The following is a 23,339-nucleotide window of genomic DNA, read 5'->3' on the forward strand; positions in this document are numbered from 1 at the left end:
TATTGAATTACCATCTATAAGTTATTCCACGATCTCCTTTCTTGGAACTTGAAGTCATTGGTTCGGGTCCTACCCTCTGGAGCAGGAGAAAACATCCTTGCTCTATCTTCCATGTGACAGCATTTAAGGTATTTGAAGATGGCTCTCTTACCCCCTCTGAGTTCCCTCTTCTCCAGGCTAAACATTCCCAGCTCCCTCAAGTACCTGATTTCCAGACCCTTTAACATGGTAAAAGGTAAAGGTAAAGGACCCCTGGACGGTTAAGTCCAGTCAAAGGTGACTATGGAGTTGCGGCGCTCATCTCGCTTCAAGCCAAGGGAGCTGGTGTTTGTCTGCAGACAGCTTTCCAGGTCATGTGGCCAACATGACTAAACCACTCCTGGCATAACGGGACACCGTGAAGGAAGCCAGAGCGCATGGAAACACTGGAGAGCCAGTGTGGTGTAGTGGTTAAGAGCGGTAGTCACATAATCTGGGAAACCGGGTTCGTGTCTCCGCTCCTCCACATGCAGCTGCTGGGTGACCTTGGGCCAGTCACACTTCTGTGAAGTCTCTCAGCCCCACTCACCTCACAGAGTGTTTGTTGTGGGGGAGGAAGGGAAAGGAGAATGTTAGCCGCTTTGAGACTCCTGAAGGGGAGTGAAAGGCGGGATATCAAATCCAAACTCTTCTTCTTCTTCTTCTTCTACCTTTCTGTCACAGAGGTACCTATTTATCTACTTGCACTGCTATGCTTTCGAACTGCTAGGTTGGCAGAAGCTGGGACAGAGTAATGAGAGCTCACCCCGTCGCGGGGATTCAAACCGCCGACCTTCTGATCGGCAAGCCCAGAAAGCTAGCAGAAAGGAGAGGAAAGGGTGGGGAGAAGAATCGCTCTCCCTGATAGGTATTTCACTTCATACAGGAAGCATTCAAACCAATGCCTTCTTCAATTGCTGCCTGAAATGGTGCAGTTCAGAATTGCACTGCTGCTTCTGTGTGTGTATATATAGAGCTGCTCTGAGTTGGGGAAGGCCTCCTTCTTCCCCTGTGTGAAGGGAATGAGTCACTGGCCTTTTAGGCTTTCGAGGCCCAAAGGGAAGAAGAGAAGAGCAAAGACTCTTCTGCCAACAGCAATGAATCATATACTCCCAGTCAGCTCAGAAGGACATCATGCCACAAATCTGGACGCCATATTTATATATACATGCATTTATTTACATGGTTTACCAAGGGGCATTGGGGTCCCAGATGGAGGCCTGACATCCGGGTCAGATCAGATTTGCATAGCATTCCAAAACTCAGTAAGCATGCAAAAAACGCACTCTCCAGACTAGAGCATTCACAATGTGACAGCTGGTCAGGGCTGCAACTCAGAACTCCCGGCTGCCCCCAGAGCCAGCGCGCAGGCAGCACAGTTTGCTAATGTTATGCAAGCTGGTATGGGGATTGCCATTTAAAAAATACTGATTGTTTCCAAATTTCTCCATCAATAGCTACTTAGCCACAACAGCCAACTATGGGGATTGCATTTAGTATCCCACCGAAGAGACGATACAGGAAGATTTCAAGAAGTTCCTGCAGGTATATCCCCTTTGCTGTGGGAGACTGAGCATGGGTTGAATCAACCTTTAATTTCAACCAACTTGGGAAACCTTGTATTTTAAGATTTGAATTCCGACAAGCTTCCTAAGGGTCGTTCCCCCTCCACCCCCCAACCCACACGGAGAAAAACAAGCTGAAAGACTCAGGAATGCATAGCCCCCAGAGCCTAGGTCTGGCATCTCCCTGCAAGATTCCTTTTAAAAAAAGAAAAGGTATGGGGATGCAGGCTAACTCACTGAAGTTAAGATAGAAAAGTGCCACCACTGAAAAAACACTGATCTTTCAGAACTTGCTTCCAAGGGACAGTGTGCCAGGCACATCCCCAGACTAGATTTCGTCATTTGCCCGAAACATTTATACCTCACTTTTTAACCCAAAAACTCCCAGAGCAGCTTACAGCTTTATTTTTTTAATAAAGACAGTCCCTGCCCTATGGCTTACAAAGAAGCAACACAAAAGGAAAGGGGGATGGGGAGGAAGTGGGGTTAGGGAGCAAACTAGAAACTAGGAACTAAAATCTCAATGTTACTAAGTTCTTACAACAACCCATTTGGATGAAAAAGGGCTGTTCAGTTAGAAAAACAGGAAGCGGTGGCCCCTTAGTGATAGCCTGGCAACCCAACCTTCCTAAAGTGGCAGCAATGCAACCAGAATCTGTTGACCTTACAAGGTAGGGCCTTGCTGGAACCTGTCCCTGCTGGCAGGGAGGCTCACAGGAGCCAAGCCAAAACCATCAGCACCAGAGCAAGTTGTCCAGTTCCTCTTCCTCACAGGGCAGCTGGATTCCAAAAATTCCCAGAAAGGGCCCAGCCCAACTGGGAGAAAAGGAGAAGTTGGTGGGAGCCACGGTTCCTCACCATCTACTTACTCTCCCCTCCCCACAGAAGGGCTGGAACCAACATCCCCCAAGCGAGAGAAGGGCCCCTAGACTTAGTTCACAAGTTTTTAACCACCAAGGCACAATTTGTGAGGGACCTTAATACTTAATACAACAGCCCAAGAACACCCAAGTGGGGTGGCTAGACAACAGAACCCCATCAGGCTGCTTTGGACAAGTATCTTCTGCTTCAAAGCAGCAGTTTGGCATGGCAAACAGCTGTTTTCGTTACAGGTGCTGAACTAGCTGGGTGGTCCTTTGCATCCTGGTCTAGGTTATGTGTGTGTGTGTGTGTGAGAGAGAGAGAGACAGAGAGAGAGCGCGTGCAGTTAAGAAGCTGGGACACTTACCTGAATCAACTTAACAGGGCCCATAGACCAACAACAACAGACCTGCGCTGCAGGCAGGTGGCCCCAGTTTGAATTCCTGGCACCAGGACAATCAGTGGCTGGTGACAGGTAGGATTCTGCCCTAGAGAGCCGCTGCCAGTCAGTGGGGGAATACTGAGGGGGATGGGCAGATTCTGATGCAACTTGGGCTCTAATACACAGAGGAAATGGCAAAGCTGCTGCTTCCCAGCTGCCAGGGAAAGGCTTTTTCAGGGCCATAGCAGCTTAGTGGCAGATTAACGCAATCCGAGGAGAAGGGGGATGCTAGCTCTTTGAGAAAGCTGCTGGAATTCTAAGATTAAAGCAACCCCGACAGCAAACCAGTCCAAGTAGCCTTTGACATTGGAACCATACCCAAGAAGGAACTTAAGACGAGTTTCACCTTAACACTGTCATTTGGTACAGATATGGAGGGGTGGTTTCTTCCCCCAAGAAAGCATTAAATGCATGAACAAATCCTTGTGTTAACTGCCTTCTACTTGCATTTATTAATTGCTACTACTGCACACCCTGGCTCCCCACTAGCCGCAACCTTCCCCAAGGTTGCAAGAAATGATTCAAGCCAGATAGACTTGACCATTAAATACAAAAGAGGGGAGAAGACTGAAGGACAGCTCACTGCTACCTAGGCCAAAAGGCAAGCAGTTTAATTTCCGGAGAGGGGGGAGAAGAGAGAGGGGAGGAGGGGAAAACAGGGAGAGAGAAACCAAAAAACCAGCAGAGGCTCTAGAGATAAAAGGAATTAAGTTTTAAATAAAGGGCAGTAGTAGAGCACCTGCCTTGCATGTGGAAAGTCCCCGGTTCAATCCTCAATGGCATCTCCAGGTAGGGCTGGGAATGTTCCCCTGCCTGAAATCCTGGAGAGCCACTGCCAGTCAGTGTAGACAACACTGAGCTGGGTGGACCAATAGTCTGACTCAGCACAAGGCAGCTTCCACGTTCCTTTTGCTCTCCATACTTTCAAACCAGAACTGTGTTGGTGGGCCAAGAGCTAGCAGGGTGGCCACACTTTAGAGCTTTTGACAGAGCTGTCCAATTAGGTAGAGGCTTGCGATGTGGCTTTCCAATCCATTTAGAATTTGCGCGGTGCCAAAAAGCTGCGTGTAGGATTATCTTCAGAGAAACCACGGCATTTCAGCAAAGAAGGTCTACCACTCATTGTAAGGGAATGAAAGTGGAGATGGATGACTACTACATGAACACCCTAGAAGTGATGCAGCTCCTACAGTGCCCCATTTGTTCAAAGCCCAATTAAAACTTGGGTAGGCTAATCCGTCTAGGGCAATTAAAGACTGCAACCCTCTATTGGGTTAAGAAGCAGAATTAAAAGGCAGAGAAGCATGGGAACGGGAGGAGAAGAGGAACAGCGATACATAAGATAGTACCTTTCACATTTTAGCGCTTTGAAGTCCTCCCAGATCCCTTGCAGGAGTACAATCATGGAGTTCCCAAAGGACGCCCAGATCTCTTGCTTCCCCATGCTTTTATTAACTCCTGGCTGCTTAAAAATGGGGTCTGTACCCTTATCACAAGGTTTGCCATTGAAATGAAGCCGAGGAATGCTAGGGTAGGGTAGCCTGCCTCCGCCATTACAATCAGAGTGGCAACAGATTAACACAACAAAGAATGCTGGCGCGCGTGTGTGTGTGTGTTTCCAGAAGGACAACCAGAGCAAAAGGTGTGGCTTCTGGATCAGAGGGGTGTGGAGCCCCAGGCTACATTTCTGTGGTTTGTAGCAAATGCTAGTCCTACTCAGAGAAGAGCTATTCAAAATAATGGGCGCAACTGACTTGGTCCCCATTCATTTCAGCAGGTCTTTAGTGGGATAAGACCCTTTACGTTCAGGGCCAGAGGTGGGAAATCTGTGGACCTCCAGACTCCCATCAGTCCCAGCCGGCATGGTCAATGGTCAGGGATGATGGGAGATGTGGTCCAATAATATCTGGAGGGCCGCTGGTTCCCCCATGCTTGACCTGGGGGGAGGGGTCAATTCTCCCTGCACTAGATCCTCAAGCACCTGATATAGGACTGACTGGGAAATCCCGGTTGCTGGCCAAAAAGTGACATTCCGCTGCAGACAGCACGTAGGGAACTCAAAGCAAATATCAGTGGTATGCCAAAGATCTTTAAGGTCAGCAGCGTTAAACATTTCCAAGAGACTGCTCAGGCGGCAAACTCTGAACTTTCACCTACTAACGCTCAAATGCAACGCTTTGACCTGCTTTATGGAAGGGATGGCAGGTGGGAGTTTTGAATGCCTGCACAGAATACTGCACCAAGACTCAGACGTTGAAGAGCATGTGAAGGTTGGAGAGAGAGAAAGAGGGAGAGAATCAAGCACAGCATCCACATTACATTTACCCACCTGGCCTTAACCTCGTAGTAAAGCCAGCTTCAAAGTCTGTGCAATGGGCTTAATGAAAACCATGGTCATCCAGATGTTCACAGACTATAACGCTCATCATCCCTGGTTGGTGGGAGTTGAAATCCAACAGCATCTGAAGGGCTGCAGGTTCTCCTTATCCCTACAACCTGAGTCTGACCTGAGCTCCTTTTTAGAGGAAGGGCAGGATATGAACACAATACAAAGAGAATTAAGATTTCATTACCTGTCCTTTTCTGTTGACGCCAATGATTCCAGCGGTAGCTTCATGGGGTGCGGTGACAAAGATGGTCTCCCCACTGATTCTGTTCATGTAGATGCAGGTGCCTGTTTCAAGGTCATACAGATGGATGTAGCCGTATTTTGTGATCAAGAAAACCACGTCGTGCTTTTCGCTTATCTACAGGGAGAAAGGTGGGGGGGCAAAAATGAACAGAGACAGTCCTTTTAAGGTGCTCCACCATGTGCTGTGATCAATTGTATACACTCTTCACCAAGGCACAGAGCTTCAGTAGTAAGCGAAATTAAAGCTGCATGCTAAGGGAATTTGAAGATATACATAATGCAAATTGAGCAAGTTAGCAAGCTGACCAATTCTGCATAAAATTCAAAGCCTTCCACTAGTCATGGTGAGAGCAGATACACAATGTCCTCTAGCCCAACAACGAGATATATTCACCCACCCTCTGGTTTCCCAGATTTTAGCAGGAATTGCCTAGAGGGGTTTAAGTGCTTCTTTGCAGCAATATAGACTATAAGATTAGGCTTGTATTCATCTAAGTTATATGTCAAGGTTAAGTCTAAGTCATGTCAATTAATTTCAATGGGTCTACTCCTGGTCTGCTCCATACTTTTTCCTGAAAGCTGAGATTCTTGGGATACTGAACTCTGCAGCCATATTCACCCATATTGTTCTCCCACATATCCATGGTACACAAACACAGACCTGGCTGTAGTTTAGTACTGGCTACGAAATAAGTTGAATACATCAAGTATGAACTGTCCAAGTGCCAAAGAGCAGAGCAAGCTTCGCTAAGTAACGAGCTGCCTGACAAGCACTTACAAAAGCCAAAAATACCTGAACTTTCGTTCTATAAAAGGGAAGGCTAAGCAGCAATTAAAGGCAGCTTACACAGTTAAATCCAAGGCTTGGAAGTTGGCGGTATTAAGCTTCGCCATTCATCAGCATTTTGAAACGACTTATTTACAGATGACTCCCCACCACCACCCCCCCCCAAAAAGTATGGGGAGTTAGAAAGCAAAAATTGCCCCTTGGTAATACCTGCATTGCAACTGGGAAGTCATTCTGTGCTTCAGGTGGGAAGAAGACATCCACAGCTTTCTTGGGGAAAGGCTGGTTTCCTGTGGGAGGGGTGCCAACTTCAATGATATGCAACTGCGCGGGAGAGAAAGAGGATTGAATTGCATCTCCAAAGCTTCCTTGGAAAGTTCCTCAAGCATTTTCATCATTCAGGCCTGCTATCTTACATGGCAGCAGCCACGGCGGGGGCAAATACTTTTCAATACTCTGTTCCTTTCTCAAATAAAGGGAGAACACTCTGATTTAAGAGGGTCCAGGCTATAGCCCCGTTGACACTAGACTGAGGCCACTGAACTGTGCGAAAGATCAGCCAAGAGATGCTTGTTACTGCAAGGCCAATGTGGTGTGTGTCTCTTTTGCTGGAAGTCTCCTTGCTCCAGAGTACACCCAATGTTCTCTGGAAGTGTCCTTCTGAAAATGTCTATAAGCAGGGAACAGGAACATTTTTCAGGCCACATTTTCTCTTGTGAGTAATCTTGCAGGTCCAGAGGCAAAAGTAGGAATGGAAAGAAATGCAACTCTTAACTATGCACGGTAGCTACACCCCAATTGTGCAAATGTCAAGAGGTTTCTATACTACCCCCTCCCCCCAAGGAAGCAAGAGGCATCATCACAGTTGAAAGACACATTTCAGCCAGGGAAATACAATCAAGATGGGTTTAGGGCTGGACTGAGCATGAGCCCTAGGAAGAGACCTGAGGGCCAGATAGGGAAGTCTGGAGGGCCACAGCCTCAAGGCCTGAGGCTCCCCACTGTTCCACTATTGCTTCCCTTTTTCTCATATCTGCCAATTAGGCTCATTACACGCCATACCCAGAACCCTGTATTTGTGCCCCTTCCCTTTTACCTTGCCTCCTGCTTGTCCTCTCACTGCAAAACAGAAGAGGGTGGATTCTTCCGCATTGCCTTCCATCTTGAACTGCGCAAAGCTGGCCGCGTGACCCTCAATGGGCTGTGACACTTTCCTATCTACGGAATAAAGCTGCATGGCTCCTACTACACGGTTTTGCTTTATTAAAAAAAGAAAAGAGAAGAAAACACACATGAACATTCAACTCTGTAACATTATGATAACCATAAACCCTAATTAACTGGCTTAACACGCCAGCTACGCATATTTATGCAAGCCTAGGCATAGTCTATATAGACACAGGAAGTTTTTTGACTTGTGCATTTGTAGAGGGACAGAAAGTCTGGTTTAAAAGTTTGGTTAACGGCATAATCTACAGCAGGAGTAGTGGTAGTCCCTTGGATTCTGTTACACTTGCAACATCCAGGGCCAAATGTCAGGGATGACAGAGTTGCAGGCCAGCAACACCAGGAGGGCTACAGGGGTTGCCCACGGGTGACTTCACAGAACTCTCACTCCACCTGACCAACTTGAAAGTGAGGTCGTTGGTCTGAATGGAATGAACTGCAGTTAAACCCTTTTCTCTGAAGAACTGTTTCCTGCAGTGATCACTCTATCTGCCCACTACTCAACAGTATGAGAAGAGCTGGTATGCAGGACCTAAATGTGCTCCCCCCCCTTTACTCTTTTTGTAAAATGCTTTCTACCCAAGGCATTATTCTAAACTGCAAATTGCCCAGGTTGCTTTGGTAGAAAAGGGACATGTATTTAAACAAAACGGAAACTTGCATTTGGCTCCTCTAGTTTCCTCCTGTAGCGTGGGGATGAGGAACTGGATCTGGCTGGAGGGCTGGCCCCTGATTTCCTCCACCTCCCACTGGCAATATTTGGCAGGTGGGTGGAGTGCCAACCTGTCAATTACCTGACACCAGGTGACCAATTTCTGCACACACAATTTGAAGATAAAAAGACTGTCCTTTGCTGATCGCTGGGGTTTGCAGAGCACTGTGCAAGAGATTTGGTAGGTGTCATCTATCAGTTCAGCAGTGCCTACACGCCCCCTTTTAGCCCTGTGTCATCTTTACCTGCCTTACACCTGACATATAAAGTCAGACGCAGAGCAGGTGGGCCTGGTCAAAACAGCAGGCCAAAAGGGGAGGCCTGGCAAGCCCAATACCTGAGCAGCAGTGATGAATCTCCTACCCCCTTCATCACACTCCTACAAGTCACTGTCACCCACAGCCTCCTTTTCACCAGGCTATGGAGGCAAGAATTTGCCCAGGAAAAGCTGAAGTATTGTTTTAGCCACAAGATAACAGACTTCAGCTGAACTACATTATAACAAGTTTCTATTTAACAAACTCTACAGGCACCACTGAAAGGGACAATAGCTTACAAAAAACAAAACCCAGAAACACCAAGGTTATTTTTAATGAGAATGCAGTATGCTACGGCCATTAGGAATCCCCATCTCATTGGCCCTGGTCAGGTTCAGGCTTGTGGTCTGGATTTTGTCACATTTTATCAAGACGCCTTTGCAGAGTGGCATCTAGTCACACTATTTCATCAGGGTAGATTAAATACTGTGACTTTATGCTGGGACAATGACCAGAATATCAACGTGGTATGCACTGGGGGTGGGGGGAGAGGGTGCCAGCTCTCCACAGAATGCAGACACACAGATTCCCCATTTAGCCACAAAAAAATTCAAAGGTCGTGTGCTTGCCCATTAGTAAAATGGAGAGGGTAGCAACCTGTGGTTGAGGCAATATGCCTCTGAATACCAGCTGTTGGGTATCGCAGGTAGGGAGAGTGCTGCTGTTGCGCTCAGGTTGTACCTGCGGGCTTCCCATGAACATCTGGATGGCCACTGTGAGAATAGAGCACAGGACTAGATGGGCATTTGTCCTGATCCAACAGGACTCCTCTGATGTTCCCTAGAGTGCGGGAACCACTCTGCCCATGCAGTTTAGCACAGATTCTAGCTAAAGCCACAATTTCCACATATGTGGATACACATACGTCCACTTATACCGATGCATTACCTGTGCAGATATACCAGTCAAAAGCAACCATTTCTGCTTCGCATCCGTACGGTAGTTGATGATCTGGCAGCCGGCGAGGCTAGAATGGCGATCGAACATCTTGACCGGCTGAGACTCCCCTTCCATGCTCCAGTGGTACACAGCGCTGTCGGTGACCAGCGCAACCGTGTTCAGAGAAATCCACTTCCAAAAGGTGACGTCGTCCGTCATGGTGTGAGCTTTCATTTTGCTTTTCATTTCAATATTAAAGATCTGGAGGGTCTTCCCAGCTAGGGACACAATTTACAGGGAAATTAGCTGAAGCAGAAGCAGAGCTGGAGGGCCAAGGTGAGGGCTTAAAACGTCTGCACACACCACCTGACCCCCCAGGAAGTTTCATGCACTGCATTTAGTTGTGAAAAATAATAATTCTCAGTGGGCTGCTGCTTTTTAAAATAAAAAACAGACACCAACATTTCTAAAGCCACATCTACTACTCTTACACACAAGTTATTATTATAGAACCAATTGTTGAATGAATTGGTTATGGCTTCACAGCCGGGTATTGCAAACATGAATCTCGTTCATACCGAAGTCGAGATGTTTTGATTCTCATGCTAGGTTAAACTCATCCTTAACCCAAGAGGCGGATTTTTAAAAAAGACTTCTCACTTGAGAGATAAAAGTACACCACAGCATACAACGGGCAGTGCTACACACACATTTATGTCCGCATCGAGGACAAGTACAGGAGGAACACAAGACAGGTTTTCCACGTGAATAGGCAGTCACAAAGCGGACACTTTGTTAGGTCAGCTGCAAGTTTGGTTTTGATCGAACCAAAACCCTTAACAAAGTTTCTTTACTGTTGTGTACTGCAGATTATTTGGGTATGGGGGAAGATACGTGCACTACACACAGGGGTGGGTGGGAGAAGATGAGCTCACACAATGACAACCAGGCAGGCTTTGGAAGAGGGGGTGCTTCAAGTCTCAGGAGGAGTGGAAAAGGAGGGTGAATGTTCACATGTCAACGCTGGATCATGCCACCACCTCTGGCATTCTTACCACGAGTAAGGAATCAGTGCGGCACAGCTGACTTAAGTGCTGGTAATCTGGAGCAGGGCGGCTTGGGCCACCAAGCTCTCTGCGTGGTCTTTCCCACACCCTCCTCGCAAGGCTGTTGGGAGGGCAACACTGGGAACTACCACATGGACACTGCCCTGAGCTCCTTGGGGCGGATGGGAATGAAGCAGCAATGCCTTTAGTTCCCAGCAACACGCTTAGCTGCAACCTCAGGTAGTGGAAACCAAGGGGGAAGGGCCTTCTCTGTGGTGGCACCTTTCCTATTGAATTGCCTCCCCTAAGAGCTCTGGAAAGCGCCCAGTGCCCATGATGCTTTTGGCACACTTGACATACCTGGGCAACCAAGCCTTTCTGGTGTTTTAATATTGGTTCTTAACTGTGCCCTTTGAGTTATCAGTTGCAGTTATTTACAGCAAGTGGTTTTACTGGTTATTAATAATTTTATTATTTATACTCCGCCCAAGTGGCTGGGCTTCCCAGCCACTCTGGTTGTATCATATGGACCTGGACCAAGTTTTGAGATGGCTTGAAACAGGTGGCATATAAATACTTTTGTACTGTGATAAATAAAATAAGCAGTATACCATGGAATAGCTTCCATACATGTGGCTCTCAGACTAGTGCTGTTGTAAATGTCCAACAGCTTAGGGACAGAACACCCACATTGCATGTCAAAGGTCCCAGGTTCAAGCCTTGGCATCTCTAGGTAGGGTCGGGAGAGACTCCTGCCTGAAACCCTGGAGAGCCACTGCCAGTTAGTGTTAGACAAAAAGCTGACCAATGGGCTGCCTTGGTAGAAGGCAGCTTCCTATGTCCCTAATGTGACAGGAAAGGGGAGGAGAGCAGGCAAAGAACCACAGAGGAAGCTCTAGAAAGGGCCAAGGAAAGAGGCCTGTGGGACACTGTGGAAGGAAGCCAATACATTTTCCCTTTGGGTACTAACCACTGCCAGGAGTACAGCTTACTATCAAGACGCTGACCAAGGTTGGGAAGTAGAGAGGAGAAGCTAGTGAAGCATTATCTCCCAGCCCAGCCATGACAACTCTGCACCTCCCGCTCTGAGAACTAGAATTGCGCCAGGCAGAAAAGATTCATGGGTGTCATTAGAAGCAAAGACATTGGAGGGGGGGGGTTATTCCATTTAAGCAGCTAGGGGAGAACGGTGTGTGTATTTCCCTCCTAAGGTTGTGTTTTTTTTACACAATCCAGAGGAACACAAAAGCACAGAAGCTATGCAGGCCAGACTTTCAAAGCCATTAAAGAACTACGTTTCGGGGCTGAAGGATATGAGTCAACCATCCGCCAAGGGTCACCCATCTGCTCTGAGCTGGGCTTGGGTTGATGGTTAGTCTTCAAGACAACAGGTTAGGCTTGTTTCCTCAGGGTAGGGGAAAAAAGTGGCAAGGATGGGTGAGGGGACAGAACCAGGACTAGTTCAGTCAGTATTCCTTTCACTATGCAAACTTGGATTTAGAGGTTGGGGTTGGTAATCCAAGATAACATCTATTGGACAGCCAGGCTACGGCTTCAGTTTCGCCCCACACGGAGCACATGAAAAGCAAAAAATAATACAGCCAGATATGGAATTGTAAGAGTCTCAGTCCTGTTTATAAAAAGCTTTATGCGTATCCAAGTTTACTGCTTCCAAGCAAGTGCATCTCTACAGCTCCAAGTGAAGATACTGCAGGTACAAGCATTTCGGGAAAAGGATTTTGTTTTGGTTTTTTTCAAAATAAGAAAGAGGAGCTTTGAGAACAAGACTCCACAGCAGACAGAATATATAGGTCCTTGTCTACTCCTCCACCTTAATTATTCAGAGATGTGCCCCCGTTAAGCCTTTAAGCTGGTAAGCCTTTTGCATTCTCTTTTCATAAAACAGGACAAACACAAATACAATCTGAAACGGAGGTAACTCACCATCTGCACACACAAGAAAGCATTAGAAAGTGTGACAAAAATAGTGATACAACATTAAAGCCATCAGAAGAAAAAAAGAGGAAGCTATTGTAATGAGACAGTTGAGAGCTTACGTTTTCTCCAGCAAATAAAAGAAATGAGGCAATATGCTGTCTTTTGGGGAGGGCAGATGAGCAGTGCTTTTTAAAAACAAAATTAAAAAGAACTTTGACCGTTTTGAGCAAAGGTGACTAGGCAGTTTGCATCTGGCACAAAGTTGGGACTTGTAAACCTAGGTAAGTTATATTTACCAGTATAACGAGGAGGATACTATAACATTGTTTTGCCCTGTCTTTGAAAACTATGCCTCAGGAGAGATGGAACGTGGAAAAAGGGCAAGGTAATTGGTGCACCCCGTTAGGAGGAGGAGGTGAAGGACCACAGCTGAGTGGCAGATCATCAGCTTCGCATGCAGAAGGTCCCAGGCTTTATCCCCAGCAACTACAGCTGGGCTGGAAAAGGCTCCCTGCCTGAAACCTTGGAAAACTGGCAGTAAGTCAGCACTGAGAATATGGACCTAGACAGAGCAACGGTCTGACTTGACAGAAGGTAGCTTCCTATGTTCCTTATTAACTTGCTTAAGAGAAGAAATGGGGTCCCTTTGCCAATTATGACATTGCTAATATTCTTACTCTGGTTTGTTTTTTTAAATGATAGCAAGGTTTTCTTTAAAAAAATAAAAAGTGACAATGACTCCTGGTTTGAAAAACACACTAAGCCAAACTTTGGCTTAGATTTGCGCATCACAAGAGCAAATGGGCCAAGGAAGCACAAATCAGCTGTGAGCTCCTCTCCAGGAGCTCACATTTGCAGGTCACTGATGGTAACAACTGGATCCAGGATGAAATCACAGGGGTAATCACCACCGATAATGAGGTGGGATGCAGTTTAACTATGCTATTCTCTTCTCTCTTATTTCCCAGTTGCTAATTATTGTAAGCTCTCTTCAAAACTTTGGACTTGCAGTGCTCTGGAAATGAACACAAGCACCGATCACGCCAGTTTTCCACATAACCACTAGCATAGGCACCATGGGAGATCAGGAATTCCAGACAGGCGAGCACATGAAATTCCTTTCCAGGAGAATGAGCAGGCTGGAGCAAACGGCAGAGAGCTCTCTGTTCCTCCCTTTGTTAACCTTCCCAGTGTCTATTCTAGCTGCAGAGTAAGTGAAGCCCCTTTCCCCAACACTGACCCATGGTCAACCTTCTGGAAGCCATACCTCCAATTAGGTGCGATCAAAGGTGTGGTGAGAATTGCAGCTCTCAAGGCTGCCTTCCAAAAGACTACCCACTAGCTCTTCCACACAATTTTAAATCTTATAAGTTCATTATTCAACTCAGCATTTTTTAAAAAAAAGTTTAAGGGGGACTTGAAACCCTTTTGGAACAATGGCAGCTTAACAGGGGAACCGCAGAAGTGGCAGTAATTTAAACCCTCTTTTTTTAATGACAAACTGGGGGGTTCATGAATCAAACAAAAAACTTTCAGGGAGCTGGGTACAACCCACGGGTTAGCCACTCTTGTTTAAATCATAAATGAGTTCCAGGGCTGTTCTATTACTTATCTCTCTAAGTTGTTCTGGGAGCCCTACTTTTGTTAAAAAGCAAAAAAGCCCTGTAAGTAAACTAAGAAGCATGCAACTATTTTTTTCCTTTTTTACTGGCTAGAAACTTTGGGGGCTTAGTAACAAGGCTCGTTTAGTTTAAACAGAGCTTTCGATGGAAGCCATACCACAAACCAGCCTTATATTGGGAAAAGCCATCAAGGATTTCACTAGCTCATCAACCTTGCTGGTTTTCAATAAATACTGTATATGTTTGTTAACCCACAGCTTCTCATAGTTGTAAGAATAGAAAATGTAGAAATGACAAAATAGTAAGGGCAACAAAAATCAGTACACATTTTGAAACTTAAAACATGTTTCTAAAAAGCCCAACTCCAATCCAGAAATACATTGAGAAAGATTTCCTGTACCTTTCAGGGCAATGACCTTGCTGGCAGGGTTCATGATTGCACTGTCAGCTGAAATCGGCCGGCGAATGGGATTGCTGGGGTCATTCATGTCAATGATGACCACCTGGGCCTGCTCTCCAACTTTCTCTCGTATGCAGATGAACTTGTCAGACTCCATGGTCAGAGTACTGAAGCCAATGTTGGCCGGGTTAATGCCCAGGTTCTGGAGCTGGAAGGCAAACACACAAGAGAGCTCATTCAATTATTCATAGTTCCTTTACAATAAGCCAACATCTCATAAAAACTCAATAGGGTTTATAATGCTCTGGGATTAGATTCCAAGCACTTCCTTTTGGCCCATTACAGGGAGCCACTAAGAGCTCCATCCTGTATTCCCTTCAGATGTTGGCGAGAACTTCAGACGTTTATGGAATGTACCACAAAGCCACCTATGGCAATGAATAGTCCATAGCAATATGTAGGGCTCTTTCAGACACCCTTCCATTGTTAATGCAATTGCCACCCGTCCCAGTATGCAGGCACAGAAATGCCTCAACACTATAAAACCTAAAGCCATCAATGGAACTCACAATTTAAGTTAAAGTCATGGGTACCACTCCCTAACTCTTTTGCTTACTACACTGTACACCAGTTTATATCAAAAGGAGTTTTGGTCAAAACAAGCACAAGCTACTGTAGGGGAAGCCAGTATGGTACCTGCAAGATGCTGGACCACAATTTGCATCACCCCCAGAATGAAGATCCCAGGTCGCTTGCAGGGGCTGACTACCACCAGCATATAACAAACCCCCTGCTTGCAGGATTTCACTGGCTGCCATCTGCAAATTCAGCTGCGTTGGTACTAACATATAAGTCCCTATTACAGTTCAGAGATACAAACATATTAAGTCCCTATTTTACAGCTGAAGACCAAGCTACAAGAGACCACCTTATTGCTTATGCACCCAGTAGATTTCTGTATATGTAACTCGAAACTTAAGCACTTTTAACTTCTGTGATTACAGCTTTGCGCAGGTGGGAATAAACAAACAAACAAACAAATAGCACAGGAAACCCACTCTCCATTTATTTTCCACCAGCACCATGTGCTTGCCTGGCTTTGTAAAGGAGGAAGGAGAACTCTAGGACCCCGTCAGAGCCCTTGCGCCTCCTTCCTGAAGCTGGACAAGCAGCTCTCCATTTTTGGAGGGGGCAGTTCCAGGGAGTTCCTGGGTTTTTCACAAATTTGCTTATAGCGTCTGACAGCCAAGTACCTAATCCCCATGGAAGATGCAAGTTACCTGTAGTCTCTTATAAGTTCCAAAAATCTCAGAAGCCCACTATGTAGTAACTCTTAGACTGTCTGCTCCTGTTATGCAGAATAGCATTCCTTTCAAGGTCCAAGGTGCCCAGTGTTGCACTTTCCGGAAACAGATGTTCCAGCAGGCTTTCCCAGCTGGATAAAAGGGTCTTTGCCATGAGAGTCTATTTTGTTTTGTTTTAGTTTTAATGTATCTGCTGCTTATTTGTGTTTTTAATGTGCATCACCCTAAGGCGGTTACATAGAAGGCAATCAATTAATCAGTGATAATAGTAATAATTCCCCCTGATGAGTGACCCCCACTGATAGGGGCTGATGGGAGTTATAAGCGGAAGCATCTGGAGGGCACCATGTTGGCTAACCTGACCTTGTAAAGAATATCTGAACAGGCCTAGGGAACCTGGAGATAAAACCTCTTACTTTTAAATTTGTTATTTTGAAATGTATGTACCTTGCCCTGGGACCTTTTGGTGAAAAGTGGGTTATAAAACTGGTAAGTAACAAAATTCCTCAGTTTGTTTTTGAGAAAATGCACTGTTAGAAAGTTGAGCAATGGGAAAAGACATAATATTAGTCAGATCTAAAACCCAAGTTGCACCATAAACTTTCCCTAGGAAGCACATTAATGCACACAGCTCTTCAGACATGCTAAAAACCATCAATTAACCATTTCTTCATCTATTTAAGATCTGTACAATGTAAGGCTATATGCTACTGTAATCTAACAAGTATTCCAATAAAAACAATTTCCAGGTAAAGTGCTGAATATAGCATTTAACCAATACCAAAAGAACTTTGATGTTTGTTGTACTGAATGTCAAACACACCCCATATCTAGGACACTGGGGATGGAGCGGGGGGGGGGGGGATTCCCAGAAAGCCCACATCACTAGGCAGAATATAAATCTAATCTGCCCATGGCCCCTTTGGAGGTAGGGCTGGATACAAATTTAATAAGCAACACTAAAAATAAAATAATCCTATCTCCCCTTCTAAATACACAGCCACAAAAGAGGCTTTGCTGTGCTCCAGGGCACATTCCCCAGTTCAAATTGCATCCCTTATGTACTGTGCAGGTAAAGCTGTAATCCAGTGCACACCTGGTCAGGAGCAACCTCCAATGAACACAAAGATGAAGAGGGTTTTATAGTGCAACGGCATCTAAAACAGTTCCCTAGAAAGCCCTAGTGCTGGCTAGATGTTTTGAACTTCAAACTCTCATCCTCCCTGACTACGGGCCATTTTAGCTGGGGCTGATGGGAGTTGTTGGAAACCAACAGCATTAGGAAGGCACCAGGTTGGGAGAAGGCTGGTCTAGACCAGGCATAGACAACCTTCGGCCCTCCAGATGTTTTGGCCTACAACTCCCATGATCCTCAGCTAACAGGACCAGTGGCCAGGGATGATGGGAATTGTAGTCCAAAACATCTGCCTATGCCTGGTCTAGACCATAGTGCTCCACTTCCACATACCAGAATACGACCAAACAGCCATTTCTATTCAGCTCATGAAAACAGCTGCCAGGTCCCAAGGTCTTAAGATGACAGCAAGCCAGTTTTTCTCCAAAGGCATGAACAAAGCATGCAAATTAGTGCCTAGAAAGCTAGGCCAACATGGAAGGGTTTTAAGAGAAGGCTGGATGCAGAAGTGGGCATTGCAGCAACACTTGTTGAACAGCCGAAGGAAATGCTGCGGGGGTTACGACACTAAGGCCTCTTCTTCAGCGGGTACTAACCGATTCTTTGAGGGATGCCTTTGGCCATGATGTTTGCACTAGTGTGTTGCACCAGCAACTGGCAAGTGGGATTTGCAGGGAGAGCTAAAAAGGATTCCTCAACAGAAGCCTCATGTGCCTAATGCAAACTGGGCAACCACCCTGGCCAATTAGTTTGTTGCTTTTTATTTGCCCAGGTCCCATCTACAAAGAATGCAGGGTCTCCAATTAGATAGAGAAACAGGGCATTATGCACGTGAACGAGTTTCAAGGTCAGCACTGAACTGTAGGAATCTTTTTTTAAAAAAATGTCTTGAAACCCAATAAATGTGATGTAGTTCAAGGCCAGCAAGATTGCAAAAGAAAGTTCTACAGAAGCTTCCTTCCTAGTTTTTCATTCCTGCGGGTAAATGTTTCTCCTGCATGGTTTTGGAACTGGGGGGTGGGGCACAATCATTCAGTGAAGCATGGTTGCTGTGGAACAAAACCAGGATAGGAAATATAATTGCTGGTCCTGCTTGCAGAGTGTTGAGAGCCCAAGGTACCTAGGAAAGTAAATGGCGAGTCCCAAAAGGCCTTCTGCTCCAGGGTGTAAAAAGTGGCAGTACTGACACAATGTTATTCAAACGTAATTAAATCGCCTCTGCAACAACTGGAACTAAGCTCAAAGGCTTTGGGTGGTGTTAAGTTGTACTTGGGAGCAGACCCACTAAAATCAATGGAACTACCATATTTTTCGCTCTATAACACGCACCAGACCATAACACGCACATAGTTTTTAGAGGAGGAAAACAAGAAAAAAAATATTCTAAACGAAATAGTGGATATATGATATTAGTGGTTCATGCTGTGGCCACAGACATGTGATCTGACAGTGAGTTTGGACTAGCCCAATGCAAAAATCCTGAGGATCCATGTGGATCCATGCTTTGTAACCACAGAGGAGGGAAGAAAAGGGAACCATGGATCCTCTGCTCACGACTGCAGCAGATCCCCCCTGCCACCCGCAGGCATTCGCTCCATAACACGCACAGATATTTCCCCTTACTTTCTAGGAGGAAAAAAGTGAGTGTTGTGGTGCAAAAAATACGGTAACTTGCATATTACTTATTGCATTTATCTCACCTTTCCTTCGAGGAGCTTAAGAGGGCATACATTGTTCTCTTCCTCCCCATTATCTTCTCACAACTCTGAGATATGGGTTAGGCTGAAAGGCTGTGACTGGCCCTAGGTCACACGGTGAGTTTTATGGCGGAGCAGTGATTTGAACCCCGGGCTCCCAGGTCCTAATCCAACACTCTATCCACTATGCCACACTGACTTTTGGTCGCATGCATTAATTTCAATGGGCAAAATTTAGTTGAATGCCACCCTTAAACTCTGGATGATATAAATAAATAAATAAATAAATAAATAAATAAATAAATAAATAATTTTTATACCCCAGCCACTCTGGGCAGCTTCCAACCAAATGTTAAAAATACAGCATCAAACATTAAAAACTTCCCTAAAGAGGGCTGCCTTCAGTTGTCTTTTAAAAGTAAAATAGTTGCTTATTGCCTTGACATCTGCCGGGAGGGCGTTCCACAGGGCAGGCGCCACTACCGAGAAGGCCCTCTGCCTGGAACCCTGTAACCTCACTTCTCACAGCGAGGGAACTGCCAGAAGGCTCTGGGTGCTGGACCTCAGTGTCCAGGCTGGATGATGGGGGTGGAGACGCTCCTTCAGGTATACAGGACCGAGGCCGTTTAGGGCTTTAAAGGTCAGTACCAAGACTTTGAATTGTGCTCGGAAACGTACTGGGAGCCAATGAAGATCTTTCAGGAGCAGTGTTATATGGTCTTGGCGGCCACTCCCAGACAATAAGAACAAGTTTTCCCACTGCATATAATGAATGTGTAACCTAACATAAACACACCCCCTCTAACATGGACTGCTTCTCCAACAGGTAAGTCCATGTAGAAATGGTCCCCTGAAAGTAGGAATGCATATATACCCCAACTTTATCTCCAAGGAGCTCAAAGTGGCATACATGGTTCTCCTCCTCATTTAATCCTCACAACAATTCTTTGAGGTACATTAGTGGAGAGGGAGTGATTGGCCCATGGCCATTCACTCAGTTCTATGGCTGAGTGGGGATTTGAACCCTGGTTTCCCAAGTCCTGGTCCAGCACTCTAACCACTACTCCAAGCTGAAGAGACCAAGCTAACACTAACAACATTGCACAAGGGATGGGCAGAGCTCAAGCAAAGCCATTTAAGCAGCAATTACTAAGCAAACCGCATTTTCCTGTTTCAACTTGATTTTCACTTCTGCAGTGTGTTACAGGGAAATTTAAGGAGGCTGTGTGTGTGTGTCACACACAACTATGCTTCGTTTTCAAAAAGCAACATGTTTGAGTTGCACTGTTATGTCTTATAACGGAGGGACTGAGTCAAATCCCTGTTTAACCAGCTGGGAAGCTCACGGGTAACCCTGAGCAAGTCACTCTCTGCCCTCTCTACCTCAGGAGTTCTAGAGAGGATGCATATATACTTAACATTTGTATAGTACACACAAGGATCCAAAGAATTAAAAATGCTTCAAGAGCCCTGGAAAGTAAATTAGTATTATCCCCATAATACAGATGTGGTACCACTCAATGCCAGCTGCTGGGAAACACAAGCTTGTGCACTTCTCATTAGGGCACCTATCTGACCACTGTGAGACCGGGGTGAGAAGTGCTTTTGGCTTGATCCAGCAGGCTCTTATGTTCTTAGATGGGAAGCCATACTCTTGGCCTCAGTCCCCTAAAGGCAGGAATGGGGAACTCTTGGTCCTCCAGCTGCTGCTGAACTTCTACTCCCATCAGCCCTCACAAGCATGGCCAGTGGCCAGGAATGATGGGAGCTGCAGCCCAGCAACTTCTGATGGGCCAAAGGTTCCACACACCTGCGCTAAGGCCACCTAGGTACAGCGTTTGAAACTCCCATTGTTCTAGGTGCATTTTGCGACAGGGAATTTCATTAGCATGAACAGTTTCTGAACTCTGGGCGCAGTACTGCACCTAAGATTTCAGATTAAAACTGCAGAGTGGAAGGAAAGGAGGACCTTTTTCTGCCTCCCCACTTCCAGCTACTCTCTGAAGACTGAAGAGACAAGACCCTCTTAAGAATATTAGGGGGGGAATAGGACTAGACCATGTGAAAAATGAACATATTTTAGCTGCAGTTCGTTCATTTTCAGCTATGTATTCTGGTTGCACCCATAACCTAGGTTTAAGGTGCCAGAGCACCTAGCATTCATATCTCAATTTCTGCCTAGGTAACTACCCTATGGTAAAGGTGGTAATTCAAACCAGATTTGTACTTCAGTCTTAGTCACTACAGCAGGCCAGCTCTTGAGCAGTGGATCAGACTGCCCCAGCCTGATGTCCTCTCTAGGTGCTGTTGGACTTCAACTCTCATAAGCTCTAGCCAGCATGGCCAATGATCGGGGTGATGGGAGCTGGAGGAGCCCTACAGCAGCTGGAGTGCAGCTGGGTATGGGGAAAGCGAATGAAGGCCATTCTGAGCTCCTTGGGAGGAAATGAGAGACAGCCATGTTTAACCAGCAAGAGAGCCTAGAACGGTTAGCTCCTCTCTTTTTTTGAAAGGACAGCTCTTCTGCAGAGCTCTTCCCAAGGACTCTGTGCACTTTCAGTTCCTCACTTGTGCAACAGTGTAGTAAACTACCAAGAAAGAATGATTCATTCACAACAGCCAGATAAGGGGGAGCAAAGACTGGAAGCAAGAGTTTTGCAAGAGCCAGCCATTTTCACAGACACCTTCAGAAGTATAAAAGTTCTCTATTCTGCTCCTTAAGGTTAGCTCTTGGGGGCGGGGGAGGGGGGGGCAGATGCTTTTCACAATCGTTCCTGTGAAAACCTCATGGAACATCAAGAGGGTGTGAATTCCTTGTGTGCCGCCCTGCCTTATTATCAGTGGCATTTCATCCGCCACAATAAAGGCTCCACCTTCCCAATTCAGCTGTGTCCTTCCTTGTAGCCTCCGATAAAGACAGGGTGTGCCACTCCTGTGCTTCTCTTCTGTAATGGGTGGAGAGTTACGTTGTGGAGCCGTAGGAGTCCCATGCGAGGCGACACACCAATGACCCCACAAAGCCGTCCTGTTACTTTCCTCCTTACAACAGATACAGGGAACCTTGAATTTGGCCCTCTACGCTTCTCTATGTGGCCCCCAGAATTCTCCCTAGGTCACATCCCTCATCAGGCCAACACTACCCCAGTCGTACTCTGCATCTGCATCCTCTAGGATGACTACAGTTCTGTGGCTTGAATGTGTCCTTGAACTGTGGCAATGCTTCTTGCTTGCCTGTATGGAGGACAGAGAGCGGTGTGCGCCTGTGTGTAGGGGGTATCAACAGCTCTGGCTTTTGCCTAGCTGGAATGTTACCCACTGCGCAAAGGTAAGAGCCCCAATTACTCCTAGCCCCATCCATTTTGTCTCCAGTGCTACTTCTACCCTTTAGAATATTTTTCTAAAAGGAATTGGGGCCCCCAAACTGTAAAAGGTCCCCCAACCTCTGCTCTACCACAATGCACACACTTCTAAGGCTTACTGGGTTGAAATTTCTCCCTAGATGTAAGTGGGTAGGCCCTAGCACAGAAATGGCAATAGCTCAATTCTGTCCAATGGTGACTGTTCTATTCAAAGCTACACCACATAAAACTCTGATGGGTTTATACTGCAGTACAAATAGCTGTTTAACAAAACAAGAGCTGTATTTGTTCTGCTATCTGGGGGAGAAATTCAAGAACATTCATTGCCTCTGGCGTGGAAGTATGGTTTTTATATAGAACAAGGACTATCGTCTGGGGGGGGGAGCGAATATATGGCAATGACAAGACAAACCCATCTCAGATCTGCATCACAGGGATAATCATCTGCTGTGCTTCAAGGATATCAAGCCCATTATCAGCTTTTTAATAGTCGGGGTGTTTCCGGTGCAGGAGCACCATATCTCTGAAGCAGGTCACCTATAACAGGGGCAGGCGCTAAAAGCTGCATCAGAAAACACATCGGAGTGAGAGGGAAGGTCAAAGTGAATGTGACTTACATGCCACATTTGCTGTGGTTTTGGATCTGCCAGGTTGAAAGATGAAGGGCAGATTTACTGCATTGATATAGTGTCCGTCTCCCATGGTCAAGGCAGCACACATGGTGTGCCTCCCTCCAGCCAAGTCTCACAACCTGCAAGGTAGGCGAGGCTGACGGACAGAAGACACCAAGCCATCCAGTGAGCCTCACGGCCAGGTGAGAATTTGATCCCAGGTTTTCCGTGCCCCCAGTCCAACGCCCGACCAGAAGACTCCTTCCCAGCCTCTAACTCTACACCACCTTTTCCTCAGTGCACGCAGCAATTCTCGTCAGCCCCCAAATTAAGACTGCTGCAACATTTTAAACACCGAGTTTCATTCAGATTGCTCATTTCACGTCTTGATGTAAACCCCTTTAGAGGTTTAGATTGTTCTGTTATTACAGCAATTTATACACCGCCTTTCACTTCAAGAATATATATACTGAGGTGGGTTCACTAACAAAAGCTGACTGCAAAACAACAATAATAAAACCAATTGGAAGATTAAGTGTTTAATAAAACACCACCACACTGTCAGACACTACAGCAGCTGAAAGGGTAAACAATTATACTTTGCATTCCACTGAGAATTAGTTTTATCCTTGCCGGCCAGGGAGGTGGGCAAGTCCCTCTAAGAGGCCGCATCAGTGAGCTTCATACATAGTCTTGCACCAGCTCAAACATGGGTCAACCGGACCTAAGCAGAGCCAATACGAGTCACCACATCAACTAGAACAGGGGTCTGCAAGGTTTACCTCGC

At 46.1% G+C, this 23,339-nt stretch overlaps 1 protein-coding gene and 1 long non-coding RNA gene across 3 annotated transcripts in view; one reads left to right on the plus strand and one right to left on the minus strand.

Annotated features, from left to right (window-relative positions):
• The window catches only part of CLTC (clathrin heavy chain), a 75,898-nt gene that overhangs the window by 34,251 nt on the left and 18,308 nt on the right, over window positions 1-23,339 (minus strand). For both annotated transcript variants that reach the window (XM_083479731.1, XM_083479730.1), the window contains exons 2-6: window positions 14,447-14,654; window positions 9,450-9,718; window positions 7,402-7,563; window positions 6,516-6,629; window positions 5,460-5,633 (exon numbers count right to left, since the gene is read on the minus strand). In XM_083479731.1, the coding sequence (XP_083335857.1) occupies window positions 5,460-5,633; window positions 6,516-6,629; window positions 7,402-7,563; window positions 9,450-9,718; window positions 14,447-14,654 (927 nt within the window). The remainder of the gene's footprint in view (window positions 1-5,459; window positions 5,634-6,515; window positions 6,630-7,401; window positions 7,564-9,449; window positions 9,719-14,446; window positions 14,655-23,339) is intronic.
• Window positions 1-23,339, plus strand: part of LOC310695551 — a 197,695-nt gene that overhangs the window by 19,614 nt on the left and 154,742 nt on the right. The gene's annotated exons all lie outside the window — the stretch shown is intronic.

The sequence above is a fragment of the Podarcis liolepis genome, assembly GCF_965112155.1.
Source record: "Podarcis liolepis genome assembly, chromosome: 16".
NCBI classification, from domain to species: Eukaryota; Metazoa; Chordata; class Lepidosauria; order Squamata; family Lacertidae; genus Podarcis; species Podarcis liolepis.